The following is a 25224-nucleotide window of genomic DNA, read 5'->3' on the forward strand; positions in this document are numbered from 1 at the left end:
TGTTGCTAAATGCAAGATCGAAGACCAGGTGACAGGAGTTTTTGTATGGAGCTAATTTCCTGCCAGAACTTAACAAAAAAATATGTTTTACAAATACCCTACAATTTTCTAACAAATATAATATATTTTCCAAATGAAAGACAAAAAAATGCATGTCATTTTGCAAATACAAAATGTACTTATCATCAAAGAAATACCCAACATTTTTCTACTACACCATGCTTCAGAAACAAACACAACATATCTTACAAGTGCAATAAAAATGTATTCTACACAGACAAAATAATAATAATAATAATGTGACTTATGGAAGTATTTTGTTTGATCTGAATGATGCTGGGATTTTCTAACAAATGTGTGTAATTCTACCTCCACAACAGCAGATGGCACTATGAGTCAATTAAATGCTGCTGTTTTCTAGATAAAAAAGCATAACAATCTTTATATTTCTTGACCATTTGCAAAGAGTTGTTTTTATAAAGGTTTTATATGCTTTTACACAGGAGCTTATGATCTACATGAAGTAGAAAAAATACATTTTGTCCATAGTTACAATAAGTTCAATATTTCACAGGACACTCAGTAGAGGAGTGTGTGTGGCTGACATGAACTGTATTACTGACAAGGTTTAAAATAATTTTCATGTGGAATTGGAGGATCTCATATCTGTTGACTTGATTTCTTTTTCTTGATCAATATTGATGAAGATGACCTGATAAAATATAATTTAATGTGGAACCATCATGTTTTCTTTACATTTTGGGAGGATATTAGCTCAATATTTTTGCTCTCATGACTGTATACTCTAAATTGTGTGTTTGTGTGCATTCATTTTGACATCTTATATGTGTGCATGTGTGACCCATCTCCCTAGTGTGTGCTGTGTTGCTCCCTGGCTCAGCCCCAGGCCGACCTCCAGTACGCCTCTCACAACATCGGAGATGAACTGCTCCCTGGGGTCGACCTTTTCTCTGAACCCCACAGGGTTCACCCCAGCACCACTGTAACCAGCCTTAACTTTGTCTGCCATTGGCTTTACGCCACAGGCTACTATATCACGGTACACACACATACGCTGACTGTCTGCTCCCATTTTGAACTGCAGTTCTCAAGAAACATAATTGACTTGTCAACTCATAATTGTAATTTCAGCTACTGCCCACACTAGCCCTTTACCTACATTTTGTTGGGACTGTGTGCAGAGATGTCCAACGCTATGTTGAGGGCAGAATACTTAAGGTCAGCATTTGTGTTGGTGTCCATATGTACATGTAAATCTTTTTCCTGTCATGGTTTTGGTGGAGTTGTTTTAATCTGGTTTGGTATTTTCTGCAGATGCGTGCCCTCACTGAACTGTGTTTGTTCACTGAAGCTGTGAAAGAGGCAGTTCAGCTCACAAAAGGAACAGGGGTCCCTCTGCCTTATGGACACTTCATCACCAAAGACAAACTCCATGTAAAAACACACATATGTTCTCTCTTGCCTGTGTAAACTGGTAACTTTGGTAGTGTTACATCTTGATTTTGTTTACATGCTTTATTTACACTTTTATTTTTGACCTTGTGTTTATAATACTGTAAATCTTTCAAGGAATATGCGAAGACATGTGGTCTTCACCTGCCATCCTTTAAGGGAGATGTGTGTCCCTGTTACATCCAAACTTATGCAAACATCAGTGGGAGACAAATTGCGTAGTATTTCTGGAAAACAGTCAAACTAAATACTTATTTTTGTGCTGCCTCTGCACCGTATTTAAAGTATTGTTTTGTTCTTTGTTTTGTTTCTTTGCTCTTATTGTGCAGCCTATGAAGACGTTCTACAGCAACAAGTCTCTCCTGGACAATTCTGAGGTACTTTTTTGTAGGATTTCATTATATTTCTGAAGGTCTAGGGGCATTTCATGAGTGAAATTCTGCCAAGTATTCGATTGTAAATGTATAATTAAATGTCACATTGTTTTTGGTAGAAGAATTTCCACGTAAAATGTTCTTAAATCATTCTTAAAGGGAATAACAAGACTGCCACAGTTTGTAAGTTGCAGGTGCACTTTTATTTGTTTTTGTAATATAACAGAATCACCTCATCTCCCCAACCCACCCCCAGCTATGTGATCTTCCTTACACATTCAAAAACATTTGACACACCCTTTCTGCAGGATGCAAAAAAAATGCCTTACTGCCCTGTTATCTGTCTGCCCTGATGTTTCAGCAATATATTTGACAAATTAACACATAGTTGATGTAATCTATGTGGTTTTGGTTTGTGGTTAGGCTTTGGAGGAACTTGTGAACTGTGACTTTGCTGCAGGAATCCGAACGCTGTATGGATCCACCTTGTGCCTCCGATTCAACCTTGCTCGTGTTCAACTCATCCTGGCACTCTGTAACACTGTACATGACCCTCCTGTGCCAGGTCTGTAAGCAAGACTACTTTCTTTGTTCTGTTATTTATGTTGAGATAATGATTTGGATCAAATTACATATTGAAAAGTCTTAAAAGGACATTAGGGAAGAATACATAGTATTAAACTAATAGACATTTAATTTACATAGAAACATGCCCTTTTGTGTTCTCCATTTCTCCAGATAGACAGACTGTGTTTCTTTTTGAGATAAACATGACTCACTACTCAAAAAAGTCCAAGATTGTTTATTTGATGGGTGAAATATACATAGTGGTCATTACAGTGGACATCTATTTATTTTCTTGTAAATGGTTGGGTTTTGACACTTCAGTTGCATGTAAGTCAGCTGACCCCATTGCGTCATGCCATACACTGCCATCTACTGGCCAGGTGTGTTAGTGCAAAATAAATATCCCAAAACCAAGATGGCCGATAGAATGGAGGAAACGTCGTGCAGCTCAGGAATATCTTGACAGTCCTCCCAAATAGGAGACATTTGCAGGTAAGAGAAGGCAATGGGCAACAAAAGAAAAAATGACCACAAAATAGAAAGAAATTAGTAAAAAATAAATGAAAATTAGTGTAAATAAATGAATGCATAAATAAACAAATGACTTGGAAAAAGAGCTTAACATAGTATAATCTGTAACATAATTTTAAATATGTTATGATAATTTGCTATGAATATAGTTTTTTCCTTGCTTTTTTCATTTTTCTCAATTTTTTTTTTCCTTTTCTTTCCTGGACATTTTTCTCACAGCTTTTAAAAACAATTTTCTAAATCTGCAAATTTCTTTGAATTAGTGGAACATTTAGGTCATTGCCTTTTTCCCAGTTTTCTGAGGAAAAATCACACCAGTTGGTGTGCTCAGGGTTCAAAGGTTTAAATACTTGTGAAAGGTGTCTGAAAGCAGCGTTAACAGTATTACAGTATGTTAAAATATGGGAACACACTAGTTTAACAGCATTTATATATATATATATAGTTTCACATGATAACTGTTATGCATGCTGTCCACCTTAGTGGATGGGAAAAACTCCATGTTACATTTTGTTTTCATGTCTAAAGAAGAGTAAAATTATGTAGGACAAGAATCTTGACATAGGTAGTCAGACATCATGCATGACATACCTTTTTTTTTTTTTTAATTTTTTGGATATGAGTAAATATTGCTAAATTCCATATTACGTCATTTTTAACATACTGTGCTTTATTTGTGTGCATTTTACATTTATATGCAACTAATCTGATTTAATTCTAAGAGTCACTGTGGATCAAACTACTTTTTTATGCATCAGTGGGAATGTCTTTCAGATGATGATAAAGGAGAAAGTTATGCCGGCATATCAAGCTCTCTGGTAAACTCAAACCCCCATGAACAGGACAGAGGGGACACTGAGGCCTCCTGTTCAGCGGCTGAGAAGCAAAAAGTGCTGACCCTTGATACAGCGAAGGAGACGCTAACTCTAGAAAGGATTAAGGTCAGACTAACAGGGTATTTTTCAATAGATCGTTACTTCAGAGGTTTGCCACTTACTGCAATTTAAATTGTTTAATTAATCTTACCATAAATATGAAGGAACTTTTTTCTAATTTGTTTTTTATGTCAGCTTGCACATATGTGTCATCTCCTCTGTTGCAGTTCCTTTTGCTAGAGGGAGCATCCATCTTGTTGCACTCCATTTCGCAGCAGCTTACCTCTCAGTCCTGTAGCAAAATGGAGAACCTGGAACTGACAATAGAGTTCAATCTTCTAAAGACCAACCTGTACCTGCAGCAAGGACATGTTGCAAACAGGTATGTTGGCCTTATTCATATGTGCTGTCTGTGTGTGCTTTTAATGTGCATATGTTTGTATTTCCTGACCAGTCTAACTATTTTAATGTCATCCTTCAGTTGTGAGATGGCAATTTCATGCTTGGTGCTGATGCAGACTTCTCCTGTGATCATGAGAGAGACCTTACCTGACTCTCAGAAACATGCGTCTGAGGTCCCACATGGCAGGACTGGACGTGAACAGGTAGGGTGTTTAAAATTGATGCAGAAACAACTAAGTTGATTTTTAAACAAAATTCAACCAAATAAAATCCTGTTCTGTATACTATGTGATCAACATTAATGAACATAACAACATTTACAACCAAAAGTAGCTACTGCAAGAAAAACTGCAGATGACAACAAAATAAAAGTGGTACTCTGAGTGTATTGGTAGCTGAAATGCCATAATGTCACCTTTTTTTTAATTTTTATGTAAAGTATGTACATAGCTTGAGAAGTAGAATGGTCATTGATTGTGCATGGTTTGTGTATATGTATGTGTAAATATAGGTTACATCCTGTCTACAGGGTTGTAGTTTGTCAGCCCCCCTGCATGGAGACTGTCCCAAAGCAGTTGAGGCCAGTGAGAGAATTGGAGTTTCTCTGTGGCTGCGTTGCCGCCTGGCTGTGGTCCGCAGCATGGCTGCACACCTCCCTGACACTGCTGCCCTTTTCCCAGGTCTGATCATGTGTTTTGCTGCTTTTCTGAGCAGTGCAGTATGTTTTAAACAGTTTGACTAATATCACAAGGATTAAAAATGTCAAAACAAATTAGTTATCTTTCCTCCTGTGTAAACTAGCACAAAGTGTACACTTGAAAACACATTCAGAACTACTTAACCTTGTTTCTTACATTGTTTAACATTACAATGGTTGGGATATTATGGTCAGAGTACTTATTACCAAAATAATTGAGTGTAGTATTAAAAAAGATTTAGAAAGGGAAATAGCACATTCACATGGCTAACTATAAAAAAACTGAAGTCTTCATTTTCTGCATGTAGGTGAGTGATATAAAGTTAGATATTTAAAAAGTTTGTGTGCATGTGCATGTGTGCATGCGTGATTGTATTTTCAAGGTAAGAACATCAATGAGGAGGTAGCTCAGGTGTTACAGGAGAGTCTGGATGAATGTGCACAATGGGGAGACCTCGATATTCAAGCCCTTTTGATGGTCGAATGGGCAGAATTGGAGGCACAGAGAGGCAAGACTGATGACAGCATGACACTGCTACAGGTACCAACACACAGACACAGCATCTTTTTTCTCTTTTGAATTTTCAGACAAATTAGTATACTTTACAAAAGAAAGATAGCGACAAAAACTACTAAATGTGGGAACTAAGTTGGTGACTGGTTTCTTGGTCTACTGAATTTGCATCCATATTGTCCTTGGATTTATTCATACATTTATCCAGTCATGACAGCATCCTCATAATTTGCAGTGAAGGTTACACATTTCTCTCAATCTCTGGGGAAGTTTTCGCCCTTACTCATCGGGGAAAATGTCTGTTTGTCCATCACGTGTAGGATGACCGTCTGTTGTTTAAGAGTGAAGGGTTCCTTTATATACTACTACCAGGTTTTGGGCAACTGCTAATACAACCTCTTTTGTTTTATGTCTTTCTGCCCTTTGGAATTTGCAAAGGTGAAAATGTATCTTAAGGGTTGAAGACATTGTCTCTTGAAGCATTGTTCAGTTTAAACAGGATGAGAAAATACAGGAATGATTGGCAACTATGTGCGCCACTGAGTGCACTGCTGTAGGACATAGAGTTGTGTATTTTTAATGTGAGATGTGGAAATAAACTATACTAAATTTAATTTAAGTGAATTCCCTTATTTTCCTGGAAGAATATTGAAAATGAGGAACAAGTGATTCACAAGTTGAAGGTGTGTATGAGCCAGCCAGGACTCTGACCTTGAATCTTGTAATCTGTAGTCAGGTGTGTGGTCCATTGCGCCACTAGCCCCACGATCAGCCTGATTTGGGAATGGCTCGATTCTGTCAGCATTGCGAGTAAACTGTTTCGTCTTTTACTTCGTGTACAAGTGTGGAAAACGCTGGTCAAGATATGGGGCTTCGATAAGGAATTTTCGCTTGAGCTGTTAATTTCATACAATGTTTAATCAGGCAGAGGTTGGAGGAACAAAATGTCAAATGAACAGTTTCGCATTGACTGCTGCCGTGACCCGGATTCGAACCGGGGTTGCTGCGGCCACAACGCAGAGTACTAACCACTATACGATCACGGCCGCTTGATGTTCCTTGATCTTGTTATTGTCTATTCAGAGCTCTGATTATCAGACCTGTTACCGATTCATGAGTATGTTTTTCCTAAATGAGGTGTGACAAATGTGGGTTCCATGTATGGTTTATCAAGCACTCCTGATTCTGTCCTTCAGGGACAAATTTAGTTTTTTAAAGGAAAATTATTTGAAAGTTACATGAGAAAAATCAGCAGCAGAGGTGTCACAACAGCTGTGATTGGCTGAAAGTGGTTCCGATTTTTTTCGGTCCATGGTGAATGCCCATTTGCAGACCTGATTTCCTTTGATAGACAGTTTGGAGGAATGAAGTTGTGGAAGATGTGGGTTATAGGCTAAAGGTGTGTGCGAGCTAGCCAGGAGTCGAACCTAGAATCTTCTGATCCGTAGTCAGACGCGTTGTCCATTGCGCCACTAGCCCCATGTCCAGTGTGACTTTGGGAAAGGCTGGGATCTGACAGCATTGCAAACAAACGCTGGTCAAGATATGGGGCTTCGATAAGGAATTTTCGCTTGAGCTGTTAATTTCATACAATGTTTAATCAGGCAGAGGTTGGAGGAACAAAATGTCAAATGAACAGTTTCGCATTGACTGCTGCCGTGACCCGGATTCGAACCGGGGTTGCTGCGGCCACAACGCAGAGTACTAACCACTATACGATCACGGCCGCTTGATGTTCCTTGATCTTGTTATTGTCTATTCAGAGCTCTGATTATCAGACCTGTTACCGATTCATGAGTATGTTTTTCCTAAATGAGGTGTGACAAATGTGGGTTCCATGTATGGTTTATCAAGCACTCCTGATTCTGTCCTTCAGGGACAAATTTAGTTTTTTAAAGGAAAATTATTTGAAAGTTACATGAGAAAAGTCAGCAGCAGAGGTTTCACAACAGCTGTGATTGGCTGAAAGTGGTTCCGATTTTTTTCGGTCCATGGTGAATGCCCATTTGCAGACCCGATTTCCTTTGATAGACAGTTTGGAGGAATGAAGTTGTGGAAGATGTGGGTTATAGGCTAAAGGTGTGTGCGAGCTAGCCAGGAGTCGAACCTAGAATCTTCTGATCCGTAGTCAGACGCGTTGTCCATTGCGCCACTAGCCCCATGTCCAGTGTGACTTTGGGAAAGGCTGGGATCTGACAGCATTGCAAACAAACGCTGGTCAAGATATGGGGCTTCGATAAGGAATTTTCGCTTGAGCTGTTAATTTCATACAATGTTTAATCAGGCAGAGGTTGGAGGAACAAAATGTCAAATGAACAGTTTCGCATTGACTGCTGCCGTGACCCGGATTCGAACCGGGGTTGCTGCGGCCACAACGCAGAGTACTAACCACTATACGATCACGGCCGCTTGATGTTCCTTGATCTTGTTATTGTCTATTCAGAGCTCTGATTATCAGACCTGTTACCGATTCATGAGTATGTTTTTCCTAAATGAGGTGTGACAAATGTGGGTTCCATGTATGGTTTATCAAGCACTCCTGATTCTGTCCTTCAGGGACAAATTTAGTTTTTTAAAGGAAAATTATTTGAAAGTTACATGAGAAAAATCAGCAGCAGAGGTGTCACAACAGCTGTGATTGGCTGAAAGTGGTTCCGATTTTTTTTGGTCCATGATGAATGCCCATTTGCAGATCATTTGGATCTTTCTTGATTTCCTTTGATAGACAGTTTGGGGGAATGAAGTTGTGGAAGATGTGGGTTATAGGCTAAAGGTGTGTGTGAGCTAGCCAGGATTTGAACCTAGAATCTTCTGATCCGTAGTCAGACGCGTTGTCCATTGCACCACTAGCCCCATGTCCAGTGTGACTTTGGGAAAGGCTGGGATCTGACAGCATTGCAAACAAACGCTGGTCAAGATATGGGACTTCAATTTTCGCTTGAGCTGTTAATTTCAAACAATGTTAAATGAGGCAGAGGTTGGAGTGACCTAGCCAGGAGTTGAACCTAGAATCTACTGGCCTGTAGTTAGAAGCGTTGTCCATTGCGCTACAAGCCCCACAACAGTGCAATGTTAGACAAGAGAGCTAAATGTAGGGGGAAAAAAAACTTTAAAAAACTACATTTTAAAGAATTTTTAATGAAGATGATCTGAAGAGTCTTGCAGCTTCATGTGGACGTTTCACCTTATTCTATCCTGTTTCAACTATGTAAAAGTTAGCTGAGGGTGGTGTTGGTTAGTGTGACACCATAAAAGATGTACCAGCTTGGCACTTCTGCTGTGATCCAGATTTGATCCAGGGTCTTTGCAACCACAATGCAGGGTTCTATTCAATATAAGATCATAATTGGCCACTTGGTTAAGCAATGCACCACATGCAACGAGGTGTGTCAAACAGCTCTGTTCCCACATTTCATCCTAACAGTTGTCATTTTCTTGGTAGATCAAAGTGGAGAATGTTAAATGCCTTGTGTTGGAAAATATGGGGCTGGATAGCAATTAATTTTTTTTTATGACGTCTTCACCCATATTTACTACACTGTTTTCATGTGTGTATTTGAACTGCTTTTTCTGTTTCATTCTGATCTGTAGAGGAATTGTGATTTTGATCTCTTCTTATTTTTACCCAAAGCTCTTAAATGAAAACATAATATAATATTATCATTGAATGTGTAATGAGTTAAAGTAATCACAGCGCTTCTTTGTTCTGTGAATGCATGTGAGTAGGAAGCAGTGACCCTGTTGTCAGGACGGACGTGCATGCCACCAGGGTCCAGTGTTAATCTGGCTCGGGCCACTTTGCTGCTTAGTGAACTGAGAGGAGTGCAGAGCACCACACTGCTAAAACTGACTCAGAAACTACTGATAAAGCAGGTACCCAATCACTCAAATATGTTTCCACACACAGATTTACTTGTTCTTGTGAATATTCAGGAAGCTGTCGAAACTAAGAGCTCTTACTCTTTTTCTTTCAGCTGTGTGTTTTTGGTCAAAGTGCGGTGTTGGATGATGGAAAACTGTGTTTCACTCCTCCTGGACCCAACAACATCTATCTCCCTTATCTGAACGTACTAGATCAATTGACTGAGCGAATTGGTAAATTAAAGACATTTCACTTTTTTACACTCTGACATATATGTGAGAACAAGACATAAAGTCACAGCCACAATAGAGTCTCTGTGAGATTAATATGTTCCCAATAACAATTTTGACATGCAACTATTTAATAGAATGTTATTTTTACTGTCCATTTTTAGCATGCTAACAACTGCTAATTAGCACTTAATACTAAAGGAAAGTTAACACCAAAGCCATCTGGATTCATTCATTTTCAAATACATTCAGTCGATATCACAGGAGACAAAGCAGCTCCTCAGCTATTAAGTATTTTAAGTGCAAATTCAACACTCTGCTCTTGTTAAATTACTCTATTGTGCATGTTATCACAGGTCACATCCTGGATCTCAGTGACAAGCAAATGCCAGTCTCTGGCCAGTCATCACCATCCAGTTCCAGGCAACAACTGCGCCAGTCCAGACAGATTTCTCTGAAAATCCCAAGCCCCTCCAGTCCTCTATAGTAGAGTGACACACATATCGTGCTGTAACTTGCACAGCTCTCTCCTAGTCAGTCCTTTGCCTGTTGAGAAACAAAGTTGGATGCTGACGTGAGTGTAAGTCCACATGCAGAGTCTGTGTTTTTGTTCCTGAGGTGTTTATTCTGTTAAAAAGTGCAAGGATATTAATGGTAACCTGGAGTAATGACACATAACATAATAAAGGTTGTAATTAGAAACTGAAGTACTGTATTTGTTGACAGGGTGCAACAGTGTTGTTGAATATGAGTTCTTTTTTTGGATATTTTTAGTTACTGTGAGTTGTCATTGTCTAGTTGAGAATGATGACGTTGAATCTGCATGTAATCATTTTTTATCTTCATATTCTTCATTTCCCAATCTCACAGTATGTTTACCTGCAGGTTGGCAGTACATGGAGACAATGAAAAAGAACAAAAAGACAGTTGGGAATAAATAATTCTTCAGATTATCTTTTGAACTGCAGGGCAAACTCAACTGTTCCTTTAATAGTATCTATGTAATCTATGGCCTCTTCAATATGTATACTTCTGGGCAGAAAAAAATCGAATGATCCACAACATTAAAAAAAAACCATCAACTACATGATAAACTGAAAGAAGGTATTCTGTTAACATAAATCTTGAATGAAAGAGCAAACACGATGAGAGATGGGTTGTGAGATTCAAAGTAAGGGAGCCAAACAACTGAAAAGACAAACATAAATGTTTAGTGATGAATCTGCATGTGTACGTTAATATCACATCCACAGTGATCCAAATACTGTGACTTATAATCAAAGTGTAGATCATTCAGTCAAAATCTAGGCACCCAGTTTTATATCGTCAGATAAGGAATCCTGCATATCTGCATATTGTGTGAGAAACTGTCCATCAGTGACACCATGTAATTAAGAGTAAGGTGCTTATAGTGTTTATGTTAAAGATTGACAGGTCAGTTTAAATTGGAACTTATTTAGTTATGTATAATTACATACTGCACAGTCTTTCGCTTTTGTGAATATTAATCATGATGCAAATAAACTACTCACTGTACCAGAAAACATTACAAAATTGGGTTTAGCTGCCCTCTAGTGTTAATATTTGCATTAAAGATTTGTGACACACATTTCAGGTTAATTAAGGTGGTGGGGCAAAGAAAAAATCACATAATGATAGGGAAGTGTAGCTGAATCTTAAAATGCTTCCTTGACATAACATTAGAACTAGCTAGGGTTATAGGGTCCCAATAAATTATGAATGGGGGCTTTTCAATCATACATACAATCTTTATAATAACAACGACTTTGTGACATAGGCTTCCGTAAGGGATTGTTTCTTACTTGTAAGAGGGAAGGAGGTGGTGCAGAACTGGAGAGGCCTTTCAGATATATTTTTAAGCACTGGGGAGGGAGTTGTTTTTTTTTGATTTGGCTTAGGCCAGGAATATTCAGCTTGAAATGGTTGTATTTTGTGTTTATTTGAAACACCCTCAGAACGCCCAAACCTGCAAGTGGGTTTAAAGGGCATGTTTTTTGTTGTTTTTTCAAAATTGCACCATTTATCAACCTATGCAAATTGGCTTGATCTGTCAAAAACATGAGAAGAAGGCAATGAGCAGCAAATGAAGACAAGACCCTCAAATTAGACAGAAAGAAATACAAAGAAAGTGCAAGAAAATTAGTCACAGAAATGAACTGGAAAAAGCTTTGAAAAAAAAAAGATAATTCTGTCACATAACTTTGAATATGTGGTGCGGTCATTATACGAATATATTTTTCCCCCAACTTTGTTTCTTTTTTCCCGAGGCATTTTTCCCAGTAAAATAATTTTGTAAATCTAATAATATCTTGAAATATTTGGAACACACTTAAGATGCCCCCCCCCCAAACATTTCTGGACAAAATGCATCAGGTTTCGAAGGGTGATGAAATTACCTGTGAAAGGTGTCTTGAAAGCAGCAAGGGAAGTGATGTCATTTCAGGTGTCAGCGGGTTAAATAGGACAAACTAAGGTTATAGAAACCAAATAGATAAACTACCATTATAATAAAAAATAAAACCTCAATTGTTTGATGTAGTCTTGTAAAGACTAGTTGATCTGAACCAAACTAATCTTACCGCCCCGTGTGAATTCCGGAAGTGTTCGCCGGAAGCTTTTATTCTGAAAGCTGCATCCGGAAGTGGTGTATGTCGGTGTGGTCCGGTGACTTGACCCCGGTCCTCCGGCAGAGTAACGGTAGCTGTCTCCTCCGAGCCCTCAATTGTTTCGGTTTGTTGACGTTTGCTGGAGTACAGCAGCAGCTAGTAACAGGGGTCTGCCCCTTGTTTTAAGCGAGTCGTGTGAGAGTCACCGCAGCTAGCCAGTTAAATGAGCTAACGTTAGCTTAAATGGGTTTTCGAGTGAAAAGATGATCGCCTCGCTCTCTAGAGGAAGTTTGCTGGACGAGGTTCTCCATGGGGGCTTTAATGAGGTACCGTTTACCCAGCGTTACTGATGAAATGTTCAATAAGTCGGGTTAGCTTTAACGTTTGTTAGCAAGCGGAAGCCAGTGAAATTTGCCAACCATCTTACCGACAAAAGAACAATAAGACACCGCAACTTTTACTGGTGACAACGAATTTCTGCAGTTTGGCAAACTAGATGTTGACGTTAATGTGTAGTTTGGACGAAAAAGCAATTTACTTTATTAATAACGCTGTATAACTAAGCTTGCGTTAACGCTAGCAATAACGGTAAGTGTAACTGTTGTCAGGAAGTAAGATTACCAAGTAGCATTAGAGTTTTAAAAAAAAAGCCGTAAACAAACCGAACATCATATTTGGTTGAGCTGTAAGTGTTTTTGCTATTGTGTTAAAAATGGGGTGAGTTTTTTGTATTGTATCCCGGACGACGGGCTGTCACGTGACTGAACTGGACCGGTGTTGTGATGAAGACTGTTTGCAAATCTGATCCAAACCCTTTAAGGGACTGTACTTTATTTATCAGAGGATGGTGTGGCAGGGGTGTGACTTAAATATATACATGTATATTTTTTAAATAATCTTGACCCTCCTGGAAGTTATCCCTCCACCATTACTAACATTTTTTTGTATTCACACCAAATGCAGGTGTTACTGGAGTCAATACAACTAGGAAACAGCACAGGTGTTGGTTATCACCAAAACAAACATCTGATTTCTTTAGCGAAGTGCAACTTCTCCTTAAATTGTATGTTAAAAGACCATTGGAAACTTTGATTTTCTGTTTTAACAGTTCCTGGCTATGATAAGTGGTGCGATTTTACAGATTTTAAAAGAAAACATGCCTTTCAAACCCCTTTTTGGATTTGGGGTTCAGAGGTTATGTAAAATAAATACAAAATACAACCATTTAGTTTTATTACCCCCCACTTAAACTAAAATACAAAACACAAGTCCTTTCCCAGTACTTTTTTTTTAATGCCTTACCCTTTTTTTCACCGCCCCTTCCCCCCACATAAATAACCAACAGTCCCTAACCATTGAGGGAAGCGCTCGCATTAACAGGAGGGAACAAATGCTACACTATGTGGATGAACACAAAACTGTATAATTGACCTACACAGCAAAAGTAAAATTTAATCTGCAGTGGGACAATAGACTGACCCTGCCCCCCTCTCTCCTGTCCCAGCATAATAAACAAAGGAACTCATTTGTTATGCCCTGGTCTCAGCCTTTTTTGGGCCCCCACTCTAAGCTGTGTGTTTTTGTCTGTGTTCCTCTGTGGTTTATTGGATTTGTGTGTATCTGATTGATGGATAGCAGCAGCAGCTGGCAGCCTATGTTTCCTGGGTGAACTCTCAGCTGAAACGGAAACCAGGCCTGAAGCCGATCACAAGCCTCAGGCATGATCTGCAGGATGGGGTTGTGCTCACACAACTCATAGAGATAGTTGGTAAATACACGCATGCACATGTACACACACAAATGGCTCACATGATGTAGTAGTACTTGAGGAAGCATAAGGGGAAATATAGGTGTCAGTAGATTCTTCTAAATCCATGATTTATGTTATTTATGTGTGCATAGTAAAAATATTTTGTATTTGTCTTCAGTTGGTACTTGCGCAACCAGTACAAGCCCTTATCTACATGCTTATCAATGATTTTTCAATTTAAACAATGCAGTGTAATATACTTTTCCTTTATAATTACTCATGCAATTTCAAAAGATGAGCTCATAACTTCAGTTTGTTTGTGTGTTTTTTAACAATGTGACCAAAAAAAAAAAGATCTGAGGTGTGCCCATCTGTGACGAGATGTGAAATTCAATATGGACTAGTATTTCCTTTAAGAAATATTCACTTATCCAGAATTTGCAGTAGCACAATGCAGAATACACAATTTAGAAAGTTTGAACAATAGAGATACTTTCATCTAATTTTGAGAACATAAAGAATATATCCTCTTTTCTTGTCAAATACAATCATTTAAATGTAAATATTATAAAGATTAGCATGAAATGCAACAACAATTTAGAGGCAGGAAAAGTATTTATGGGTTAGGGAACATTTTAACCCTGTTAATGAGGCCTAACCCTTTTATTCCTGCACCAAGCCAATATTTAAATTTAAATTCATTTACCATTTATCCACCATAGTCAGTTCAGTTTAAAGAGAACCACAAATTCACTCTGGTTGTTTTTCATGCTCAGATGTTCATGCTACACCATCATGCGCCGTGCTGCAGGATTAGCTGATAATTCCACAGGAAATTTGTTTTTGTTGGAGCAAATTATATTGCTATTATACTGCTCATACCAACTATGACATTATATCTGTGACACACACTCACACAGTCTGTCTGAAGTTTGCACATGGTACTGATGTAAATGCCCAACCAGAACTTGCATCGTGGATTTTTTTTTCTTTTTCTTTTTTTGTCTCTCAAATCTCATTCACAGCTGGGGAAGTGCTGGAAGGAGTGTATGCTGCTCCACAAAACAAAGAGGAAAGCAGGAAGAATGTGGAGCAAGTCCTGCAGTTCATTTCCTCCAGACACATACGCATGCCGCACATATCCGCAAGAGGTAAACCACAGAAAATTCTGTCATTACTTTTTCTCTTCATTTTGCGAGCAGATGTTTGTAACCTTTTCTGGTTGCTGACCCTGTATTATAGTCAGAGGATTTTATCCACATCAGAGCCTTAAGCACAAAAAAATCACATTTGCTTTGTTACAAATACTTATTTCTCCATGTGCATACCAACGTTGTTTTACAGCATATTGTATAAAACCTTAAAAAAAAGTGTTTATTTCATTTGTATTGTTATAAAGTTGCTTTTTTGTTATCCGCTGTTAATACCACATGTTGCAAATACTGTACATGCTCACTGCCTTATTGAGGGACATAGTATGTTTTCTTTCTGTCCGCAGACATTGTCGATGGTAATCTGAAATCTGTCATGAGGATAATTCTGGCACTGGCTGCCCACTTCAAACCCACAGCCAATCACAGGGCTGCTTTTGGCAACAGGAGGACTTTGACAAGAGGCTCTGCCAACCACAACCCTCTCTCCACTGTTGCACTAGCACAAGGTGCCGCTGCCACACTGGCATCAGCACGACTTGATGCCTCGCAGCCTGCACGCAGCATACGTCTCCACGGGTATGATGGCAGCAGTAATCACAAACATAAACACAAACACCTGTCGATAACTTTCTGTCGCATCTAAATGTTCTCAGCCACAGTAATCATTTGTTAGATAAACATGTAGTCTTTGCTGTCATCTGGTGGACAAACACAGATCATCAAAATACCATCCTCTCAACTGCTGAAATGAGTCTATATTTGTTATAAAACTGTGTGCCAGTTCTTATTTAAAAATAATGGACCTCTGCTCTGTCTGTCATTTCTCAGTGGCTGGGGGCTGGATGTGGACAAGACTGTTTGTGTTCGTGCACTGGTTGAGCAGTATGAAAAAGGAGCTCCAGATGAGCCAGATAATTCTCAGTCTAACAGGTAATCTGCTGCAGATGCACTTACTTTATATTGCCTTAACTGTGAGATAAAACAGCATAAATGCATACATAATCTGTATTTTTCTTTTTCTTGTCCTTGTCCTTGCTCTCAAATGCAACATATACAGTCTTAGCCTTGACTTGGTCTTATATTCTCGATCGAGAATATAATCCCAAATCCTCTTTGTAATAGTAAAACTGTTGGTGAGTCGGAGACACAACGATAGTGACCCTCAAAAAGGGATCCTGAGGTTGGTCTTGAGTACTACGACACTGACTGAGGGAAAGTGATATTCCTCATGTTCTGAGTCATACGCTGATTCATTTGTATGATGTCAAAAAGCATTTGTAAAATCTGCTGTGACACCACTTTCATTCATTTTACACTGACTATGGGCTGAATCACGTTTTGATGTTGTGTCATTCTGAATAACGCAGTGCTGTGATGATTGGCTGAAGAAAAGATAAAGTTAAAACCTAACTGGAAGGCGTGTTGGCATCGCTGGCCTAAATTCATCAAGCAGGTTGTGGCTGTTTTGTTGTCGAAGGACAAGTGGTATAATTATGTAATAAAACGTTTTGTTCCCCTTTTTTACACAAAAATAGGGTTTGCTGTGCCACTCAGTGTTTGTGAGAAAGCAAACTTTGTTGCTTTTAATATTGCACAGTTCAATAAGAAAATACATTTTTTTTGCATGTAGTTAAATAAGTTCTGTTATCTTGCATGTTTAACACCTACTTTTTTATACTTAGGACACAGAAGACTACTTTATGTGGTCTATTTTTGTGTGCAAATGTGTGTGTGTCTCAGTGCCTGATGGAGCATATGACTTTAGTACTCTACACTCTCTCTCTCTCTGCTGTTGTGTATGTGTGTGTGTGTGTGTGTGTGTGTGCTTATGTGTGTGTAGTTCATAGACATCTGTGGAAACCACAGGCAGATGATAGAAAAAAGAAACAACCAGTCTTTATCTTCTGCAGTCACATGTCCAGTTATGCTCTGCGGTGCTCTTTTTTTATGATCGTATCTTGTGTGTGTGTGTTTTAGTGTGAGTGCAGATTTGTGTGTATATGTTTGTAATGACAGAAAGGGAAGTGCATGCAAGGATTATTTATAAAATGATGATGCGATTTTGTTTTAAGACACAGTCATTCAACAAAGATATGATATATTGACCTGCCATCACATACAGTATTAAGCTTAATTAAGTGAGACATGCTAAGCAGTGTCTGCTGCGTGGTTGCCATCACGGCCAGCCAGAGGGCGAGGGGCGGGATGAGTCGGAGTGAAGAGAATTACGAACTGTCATGAGTTTGTTGAGATGCCAGAGACCCACATGCAGGGTGAGACTTGGCTCCTTGGAAGTATTATGCAGAATTTATGGCACCTGTAGCCCACTATGGGGGGGACGCAGATTAAATGGTAAGACCGGACACTGTGAGGCAGTGTGAATGTAGATTGCGTGCAGGTGTGTGTGTTAATGTTTGTTTTTTTTGACAGTGCAATGTGAGAATAGACTGTGAATTGAGAGTGGTGACTGTATGCACTGTTTATAAGTGCTTTGATTTGTAAAACATGCAAGGAATAAAGGCTTCTCCTGTCAAATTTGTATTTTAGAAAATGTGTGTCAATCTCATGCTTGTTGGTAGGTGTCCCCTTTTTTTTTCCCAGAATTTCAGCAAAATGAGCATTAGTTTCAAAGAGCTTCCAAAGACACACCGAATGTCTCCATCTCCAGTACGCTGTTTATGAAAACGATCTGTCATTTTGACATCAGTCAATGTTCTTTATGTCCCATCAATATTGAGAGCACAGACAAGGCTTCAGTCGAACATGTATTCAGAGTGATCGTTTTATTACTAATAAATGTATATACTACTTTACTACAGATATATTGCAACAAATTGAGATGTCACCCAGCCAAAGTGCATGCACACACACCCCATGCTTCTCTGGAATGAATTGATTGATCAGTATTTTGTCTTTCTCGAGTCTCAGCTCCGTGAGTCCGCTGTCAACTCCCAGAGCTCCTCCCAGCAGCCACTCAGACAGCCAGCAGGAAGACCGTCAACAACAGGAGGGCAGTGGCGGTGAGTTCTGTTCTGCCGCAAACTGTCATAAGATTAGCAAACCTCTAGATTTATCTTTCCACGTGTGTTAACACCGTGTCATGTGTGTGAACATCTATGTGCGTGCAGCTGAGTCATCTCATGTTGGAGTGGAAACGGCATTGGAGGATCCTCTGAGTGAAACTTTGGAGAAGGACGTGCAGGAGACACGTAAAATGGTGTCTGCTTTACAGGTATGTGCATATAGAGACATTTCTTTTTGCGTAAATGCAGAGTGTTTTCTTTCTGATTTTCACTCAGATCATGTTTGACTTCCATATCCAAGTTTAAGCACAAATTTGTATTTTCTTTGAAGACGTTGGATGTCAGTCTAATAGATAAATATTACAATACCATTCGGACACATTTACTGACCAACTTTTGCTAATGTTAGTATGTTAAGTAGATCTGTCTTTACAAGAAATACACGATAAAGCACTGTAGAGCCCAAGATTCTGGCTTAAAGGGACAATTCACTCCCAAATAAAAAATACATATTTTTCCTTATACCTGTTGTGCTCTTTTTCAGTCTAGATTGTTTTGGTGCCATCTAGTTCTGTTATATGAGAAAGAAGGCAGGTATCTTTACGGCCGATATCTGTAACACTCTGCAACTCAAACCAAAACTATGTAGACTGATAAGCAGCACTGTAGGTAAGAGGAAAAATAAATGATTTTGATTTTGGGGTGAACTGTCCCTTTAACTGGGCCAGAACACATGCTGTGTGTGTTTTCAGGTTATGGAAGCTGGTGCGAGATCATGTCATCATGTGTTGCTCCACTATTGACTCCTACTGGTTGGGTGCAGCACCTGTGCAGAGGGGGGTGGGATCTTGTGGGATACTGTGACATTAGTAACACAATATTTTTTAGGCTTTTTGAATGCTGTGTTTATTATGCATCAGACAGCCTACCAGCAGCTACTGATTGATCCGGCTTTCTGAACACAGCAACTTCACTCCAAAGTACAAACTGGTGTCACATGTGATATCCTTTGTGTTTCTAAGGCCCTGCTGCTGCATGGTTCACTGCCTGAGGATGAGCAGGATGTGTCTTTGAGTTTGGACCAAGGCAGTGCTGAACAGCAACTGGTAATGAGAGTCTCTCCTGTAATTTTTATTTCATCCTGTTTTCCCCTCAATCTCAATTTAATTTTCTGCCCTTTTTTTCTCACTCTTCTGTGCCACACTCTCCTTTGCTTTGTTTTATCCGCTCTTTGTGTTCAGTGTGGATCACATTTCTTTTTCTTTACTTTGTGTGTGTGTGTGTGTGTGTGTGTGTCAGAGGGTGACACGGGTATCAGTTTCCCTTCTTTTCCAGTCCATTGTGATTCTCACACACATCCCTTTTTTCTCTCTCTTTACAGGTAGTCATTCGTAGTCGTTTGGATCAGAGCATGGAGGAGGCGCAGGAGCTAAAGGTAAATAACGGAATCATTTGTTTTCTTTTTAAACTGTAAACATGTTTCACTGTTAGGACAAAATTCAAATTTGTCATGTTACTGAGAGAATAAACTTCTGGAATGCACACTGTGATTAATATTTAATTTAGAGCGTGTTGTTTGCTTTAGAGGGAACTGTTGCGCTGTAAGCAGGAGATGAGAAACTTGCAGGGAGTCAAGGTAAGACAAAGTGAGATCAGCAGTTAATTATCTTATTACCCAGTTCAATACAATTCTGATTGTGTTGTAGAAAAGTTGGTATTGACTTTCTGTTGTTTTGAATGTGCAGGATGCCCAGCAGCAGAGGCTGTGTACTCAGGAAGCATCAATACTGCAGATGAAGCAGGAGCTTCTCAGAGCCAGCATGACGAAGGATGACCTCAGCAACCGTAACGTATGAAATCTATTAATTAAAGTGAATCTTCAAAACACTACATTTAAAATGATTCTTTATTTTAAGTGTGTATTGCAAATCCCCCTCCTTAATGAAAATGTGTTCCAGGCGGAGCTGCAGTGGAAGCTGGAGGAATGCAACAGGCTATGGGGCGAATGCAAGGTGACGTACCCCAATCCTTCTCTTTCAGTGGTTTTTCTGTAAACTATTGTAGTCGTCCCGACTTCATGTTACACAGCATCTGATTATGTAGTTTGCACGAAATAATGACCATACTTTTTCTCTTTGTTCGACTGGATACAGAAGGAGATTGGACAGAAGGACAGACTGCTGCAGCAACTCAAGCAGAAGCTTGAAGAAAGTCAAAAAAAGCAGGTATTGTATTTTAAAGAAGCTTCAGTGGGCTTAAAATCTTCTCTGCAGCTCAATGCTGTGTGTGACAATGTCAGACCAATAGTTAATCAGTCATTTTTTTAATGTCTTGAATCACAGTTTTTTTTCTTTTGCTTTTATCATCAAATTAATACTAAAATGTACTTTGATGCAGAAAGAAAATAATATTTTTTTTCTTTCTTCACTTATTCAATAACCTAGTCGCATTAATCTGTCAATCTGAGGCATGGGCTGGATGTGATTTAATTTTAGGATCTAGGAGGTTTGTCTCTGTGTGTGTTTTGATGTATAATCGTGTGTCTCTTTCACAGAATGAATTGCAAAGAGAGTTGGAGCAAAAAAACAGCATGCAGGTAGTATCATTTCTTTCCTCACTGTTTCTGCATCTAAATCTTAATGAACAGTTTCAGGTTACATATTCAGAATGTCAGGCGGTCACAAATGCAAATGTACATTACACAGCTGACTGATTTTTGTTGTTTTTTAAAAAATTTTCTTCTCTCAGATTCCCTCTGGCACCGAAAACAATGGATATTCTCCCTCTGTGTCAGATGTAAGCATTGTTTCTATTGACAAGGCTCTTCAGTCAGTGGGCCTGTTCACACTTCATCTTGCTAACAAAGCGTCACTATACGCCTACATTCTCTTGGAAGTATTTAGGCCACATTTGTACAATTGTAAAAAATGTACCACTTGTACACTTTTCATGAATGTTTTAATTAGCTATTAAAACCAAATTGATTTTTGTACCAGGCTGTAGACATGTTTATTTCTGCTGTAAAGTTGGGCATTTTAACATGGGGGGTCCTTGGGGATTTACTCATTTTTGGAGCCTGCCTCAAGCAGTCATTCAAGAAACTGCAGTTTTTGGCACTTCACGTTGGCTTCATTTCTCAGCCTCAGAGGTTGCCACGTGGATAAAACATGGGGCAGAACATGCTTAACATACAAAAAACGTCGCCCTGTAAGGCTTTAAACACAGAGCTGCTTACTGTGTTTTCGTGTCTGTGCTCTGTTAGCAGGCAGAAGAGGTTCAGCTGCTCAGAGATTCACTTCGGAGTTTGAGGAACAACTTCAGAGAGCACGACCCGCAGCACCATACACTGGACACTCTGGAGCAGGGCATAGTATCACTCATCGACAGACTGCATGTTCTGCACACACACAGGGTACGAACACAAGCACAAACCACTGACTTGTTAAATTATCAAAGGATGGATCTATTGATACTTTAAAATCTTATCAGCTAGTGTTACTTTAGGCCAAATTTAGAGCTTTTAAATCATGAAGTGCTTTTTATCCCAATAATGCAGGGGAGGGGCAAATCTCCAAGACGCAAAGGCCAACACACAGACTCTGACACCTGGCCCTCCACAAGTAAGCTGTTCCAACATGAAACCCCCAAATACACGTCCATGTATGCGCAGAATATTTATGCTTTTACTGATCGTGTTTCTGCTGTTCCTTATAGAGGTTTGCCAATCCCACAGCGGGTCCTCTGCCTCCACTAAAATCCTTTATTTCACTGGAAAATCCCCAACGCCTTCTATGATCAATATTCCGAAAAGGTTAGTGTGTCTTTTCTTTCTGGAGCGTTTAAATGTGTTGTAGTTTTTTGCTTTCTTGCAGTGTTGTCAATAATCCTAACAGGTGCATTTAAGCTCAAAGATAGAAAATAAAATGAATTATCGTGAAATGTCACAAGCTATGAAGATGAGCGAGTCTCTTTGTATACATTGCCTAGGCTCGGTGAGGTGACTCTCAAAGATGTAAAGGCAGCTGTGGATCGAGAGGGAAACTACAGGTACCACTTCAAGGCCCTGGACCCTGAGTTTGGCACTGTCAAAGAAGAGGTGAGAGAAGGCTTTCAAATAAACAGATCTAAATGACAGTAAAAGTAAACTTGGTGCACACAAGTTAGAATGAAAATTTTGTTAAACTGTACTTCAAGGGCAACTTCAGTATTTTTCAATCTCTACCGACAGGCTCAGATTATTACTCTGAGTGTCTGACAACATTATGGAAAGGATCCCTACAGATATAGAACGTTTTTTCTAAAAATAAAAAAAATAAAAAAAAGAGAGAAAGATCCTTTTGTTTAACCAGTAACAGCCCTGAAGTCACAATCACCAGACTCCATTTAAATAAACAGCAATTTTAGTATCATTAAACATACTATATTCAGAGTTGATGAAAACAAAATAAAACTCACATCTTGGTTCATCAACTGTTCCAACAATCATCAGCTCTGGTTTGATTAAAAGAACTCTCACTTCACTCAGTTAGATGTGAAAATATGCTGCCTCCATACAAGCTTAAATCGCTGTTTAGTTAAACAGAGTTTGGTAGGTCTGGTGATGGTGATACCCGAGCTGTTTCTGGTGAAACGAAAAGGATCTTAACAAAAAAATGTATCTCTGTAGAGATCCTTAATGTTGTCAGACACTGTCGGAGTAATAATCCGCCTCTTTCAGTGGCACAAAGAAGCACTCTTAATGGACGCATTGTTGGTGCCTTATTGCCCTGAGTGGTTGCAGCCTTTTTTGCCACTGCCGGCTGTGGTCTTGTCCCTTAGAAACAAAAACATGAAAAAACACTGACAGTGAGTACTACTAGCTTTACGTACTGGCCTGTTTTGTGCTACACTCAAAGATGGAAGATTAAAAACCCATAGTCCTTTGTACATTGCAGCATGCATATGGCACGTGGGTATAGTTATAAGATAACAGCAGAAGATAATATACCCTAAATTTCTGTGTGCCAGGTATTTCTGGACGGAGCAATTATTCCAGGCTGGGAAGGAAAAATAGTGGCCTGGGTAGAGGAGGACCGTGGTGAAGAAAGGTAACACGGTCATTCTGTATCTCTTTATTTTCCTGGCTCTCATTGGTAAGAAACTCACTATCCTTTGTGTTTAGACCATTTTAGGGTCAAGATGAGGGGCCATGACACTTTCTGTTTCTGCTCGTGGTCCCTCTGATCCCAGAGGGACATCGAGATGACTGTTCAACACCGGCACAAGTGGACACTTTTTGAGATTCACATTATCATTAAAATACTGTAAGACTTGTCAGCAAGAGATTTGTGTTGTTCAGGTGGTACTAAACCACATTTACTGGCTCTGGAAACAGTGTAGATCTGTAACTGATGTCTAGAATATTGTAAAGCTCAATGCCTTTACAGAGGACAGCTATTTCCATCATGTGCTTATTGTTGCCAGGCTGTAACTGTGTTATCAAAACTGGACTCAAAAGTAGACAAAAAATATTTTAATTTAACTGTTTCTGAAACCACACTTGTGTTGGTTCTCCTCTAGTGGAAGGAGGTTTTTACTGTTAAAAAAAAAGTCATTTCTAAGGGTTTAGTATTGCAGTCCTAGTGCAGCAATGAAGTATTTAAAAGGTATGAATGAATACATGTTTGGAATATGTATTGTCCATTTTTTAATATGAAATGTAAAGTGAATATACAGTATTATCTACCACAGCAGAAAATATTAACAATAATTTTCTGGGGGACAAAAAAAATGTCATTTTTGGATAGAAATGTTACAAAGACCAGGAAAGTCACACAAGTTCTTTTTTTGTTAGTGCTGCACGAGGTTTTTTCGACATTCTGACCTGCTGACAAATACACTGTCCAGCCATCACCTACTACTGCTTTGTGTTCATTCAATATTCATTACATTACATTTAACAGGTAACACAAAAAGACAAAAAGGGTGATGATCATCTTGAGATGTCCAAACAGAAAAATCTATTGGAAAAACAAAAAAGCACCTAAATTTAATTTAGACCGATAAAATTAACTAAATATGACCCAAATCCAGATGTGGCGTTCAGTGTCAGTCAGTAACTCACCAGCATGCAAGCAAACAGAACGTGCTCATACTGAACTGCTGTCAGATCATTTTTTAAAAAAAATATGCTGGAATTTTAATGTTCATGCGGAAAAATGTAGGAGAACAGCACTGTTGTTTACTTTATGAAATTGTTTTGTACATTTGTGTAAAATTATTTTCACTGTCCTTTTTTTTAAGTGTATGTATTTGTTTAAAGAGAGATCCCTGAGAGATGAGAATGTTTCTGCAGATGCTGTGGATGTGAATTTGACATCAGAGATTTAAAGGAGACTATTGTCCTGAAACTATGGACCATACCACTATTTATGGTTTGTGTGTGTGTGTGTGTGTGTGTGTGTTTGAATATGTGTGCATGTGTCTCTGTGTGTATGAAATCAGCATGGACCTTTGAAATGCTTTCCTCCACTCTGCTTCTGTCTGCCTATTTGGGATCCATGTGTTTGCCTTCACTAACAAGCCAACTGAAATATGCATCAGTCTACTTATAGATAAGACCTGTTTTAATGCCATAACTGCCTGTACTGTAAAATGTACAATTTGCTGGTGAGATGGTTATTATCATTTCTTTTGTTTACTGAAGTGTTTTACAAAATATGGATACAGTCTTAAAAAATAAAACATGGCCTTTGTTGTGTTAAATGTTGGAAAGACAGATATTTGGAAATAAAAGAGATTCTCATTTTTAAAAAGATACAATTATTAATGGTGTTTGGGAGACTGTAGGGAAGATCAACATATCCTTAATAATTAAATGCATGTACACTTTGGGATATTTCACCATGTATGTTAAAAAAAACAACCCCTCACCCTCTGCTCCACTTTAGGAATACTTTTTTTTTTTTTTAATTTCATGTCACTCATAGATAAGGGGTGCCCAAAGTTTTTACCCTCAGACGGCCAAAAGTTAAACTCAGTGTTGGACCATTGGCCAAATGCAAACACAAATTGCACTGTATTTCTATTCAATTTTTAAAATGGCACAAGGATCCAAAGTCTCCAAATGCCTTTTGTCCCTGTGCCATTGAGTCTGCCTCTCCATA

General features: G+C 38.9%; 2 protein-coding genes and 6 non-coding genes across 10 annotated transcripts in view; 2 read left to right on the forward strand and 6 right to left on the reverse strand.

Annotated features, from left to right (window-relative positions):
- Positions 1–10109, forward strand: part of LOC121952884 (cilia- and flagella-associated protein 54-like) — a 28743-nt gene extending 18634 nt beyond the window's left edge. The window contains exons 45-57 of the mRNA XM_042499740.1: positions 875–1060; positions 1153–1239; positions 1336–1455; positions 1803–1850; positions 2271–2412; positions 3720–3886; positions 4048–4202; positions 4302–4425; positions 4734–4902; positions 5303–5460; positions 9160–9306; positions 9408–9528; positions 9882–10109. Coding sequence (XP_042355674.1) covers positions 875–1060; positions 1153–1239; positions 1336–1455; positions 1803–1850; positions 2271–2412; positions 3720–3886; positions 4048–4202; positions 4302–4425; positions 4734–4902; positions 5303–5460; positions 9160–9306; positions 9408–9528; positions 9882–10012 — 1755 coding nt within the window. The 3' untranslated portion in view covers positions 10013–10109. The remainder of the gene's footprint in view (positions 1–874; positions 1061–1152; positions 1240–1335; positions 1456–1802; positions 1851–2270; positions 2413–3719; positions 3887–4047; positions 4203–4301; positions 4426–4733; positions 4903–5302; positions 5461–9159; positions 9307–9407; positions 9529–9881) is intronic.
- On the reverse strand, positions 6408–6479 carry trnah-gug. The gene has a single exon. It is a non-coding gene; the product is annotated as a tRNA-His (tRNA).
- On the reverse strand, positions 6840–6912 carry trnar-acg. The gene has a single exon. It is a non-coding gene; the product is annotated as a tRNA-Arg (tRNA).
- On the reverse strand, positions 7088–7159 carry trnah-gug. The gene has a single exon. It is a non-coding gene; the product is annotated as a tRNA-His (tRNA).
- trnar-acg lies at positions 7520–7592 on the reverse strand. Its single transcript has one exon. It is a non-coding gene; the product is annotated as a tRNA-Arg (tRNA).
- Positions 7768–7839, reverse strand: trnah-gug. Its single transcript has one exon. It is a non-coding gene; the product is annotated as a tRNA-His (tRNA).
- On the reverse strand, positions 8214–8286 carry trnar-acg. The gene has a single exon. It is a non-coding gene; the product is annotated as a tRNA-Arg (tRNA).
- Positions 10110–12237: 2128 nt separating the features above from the next.
- On the forward strand, positions 12238–24805 carry LOC121952829 (dixin-like). 3 transcript variants are annotated; one of them, XM_042499670.1, is made up of 21 exons: positions 12238–12478; positions 13788–13920; positions 14928–15053; positions 15401–15632; positions 15885–15986; positions 17979–18076; positions 18185–18288; positions 19102–19185; positions 19461–19514; positions 19665–19715; positions 19825–19929; positions 20038–20091; positions 20233–20304; positions 20634–20675; positions 20828–20875; positions 21342–21491; positions 21636–21699; positions 21794–21890; positions 22067–22175; positions 23087–23166; positions 23241–24805. In XM_042499670.1, the coding sequence occupies exons 1-21, from the start codon at positions 12416–12418 to the stop codon at positions 23248–23250; spliced, it is 1878 nt and encodes a 625-aa protein (XP_042355604.1). In that variant the 5' UTR covers positions 12238–12415; the 3' UTR covers positions 23251–24805. The 3 variants fall into 3 exon arrangements, with proteins under 3 accessions (XP_042355604.1, XP_042355606.1, XP_042355605.1); XM_042499672.1 differs by having other exon boundaries at positions 17985–18076; XM_042499671.1 differs by having other exon boundaries at positions 13791–13920.
- The last annotated feature ends 419 nt before the right edge of the window (positions 24806–25224 follow it).

The sequence above is a fragment of the Plectropomus leopardus genome, chromosome 13 (assembly GCF_008729295.1).
Source record: "Plectropomus leopardus isolate mb chromosome 13, YSFRI_Pleo_2.0, whole genome shotgun sequence".
NCBI lineage: Eukaryota > Metazoa > Chordata > Actinopteri > Perciformes > Serranidae > Plectropomus > Plectropomus leopardus.

What these genes read in the sequence shown, in the direction of transcription:
- LOC121952829 (XM_042499670.1), top strand. Translation starts at nt 12,416, where the DNA reads ATGATCGCCTCGCTCTCTAGAGGAAGTTTGCTGGACGAGGTTCTCCAT. An exon ending in TCCATGGGGGCTTTAATGAG is followed by an intron (nt 12,479 to 13,787) that starts GTACCGTTTACC and finishes ATTGATGGATAG; the next exon opens with CAGCAGCAGCTGGCAGCCTA. An exon ending in AAGAAAGTCAAAAAAAGCAG is followed by an intron (nt 20,305 to 20,633) that starts GTATTGTATTTT and finishes TCTCTTTCACAG; the next exon opens with AATGAATTGCAAAGAGAGTT.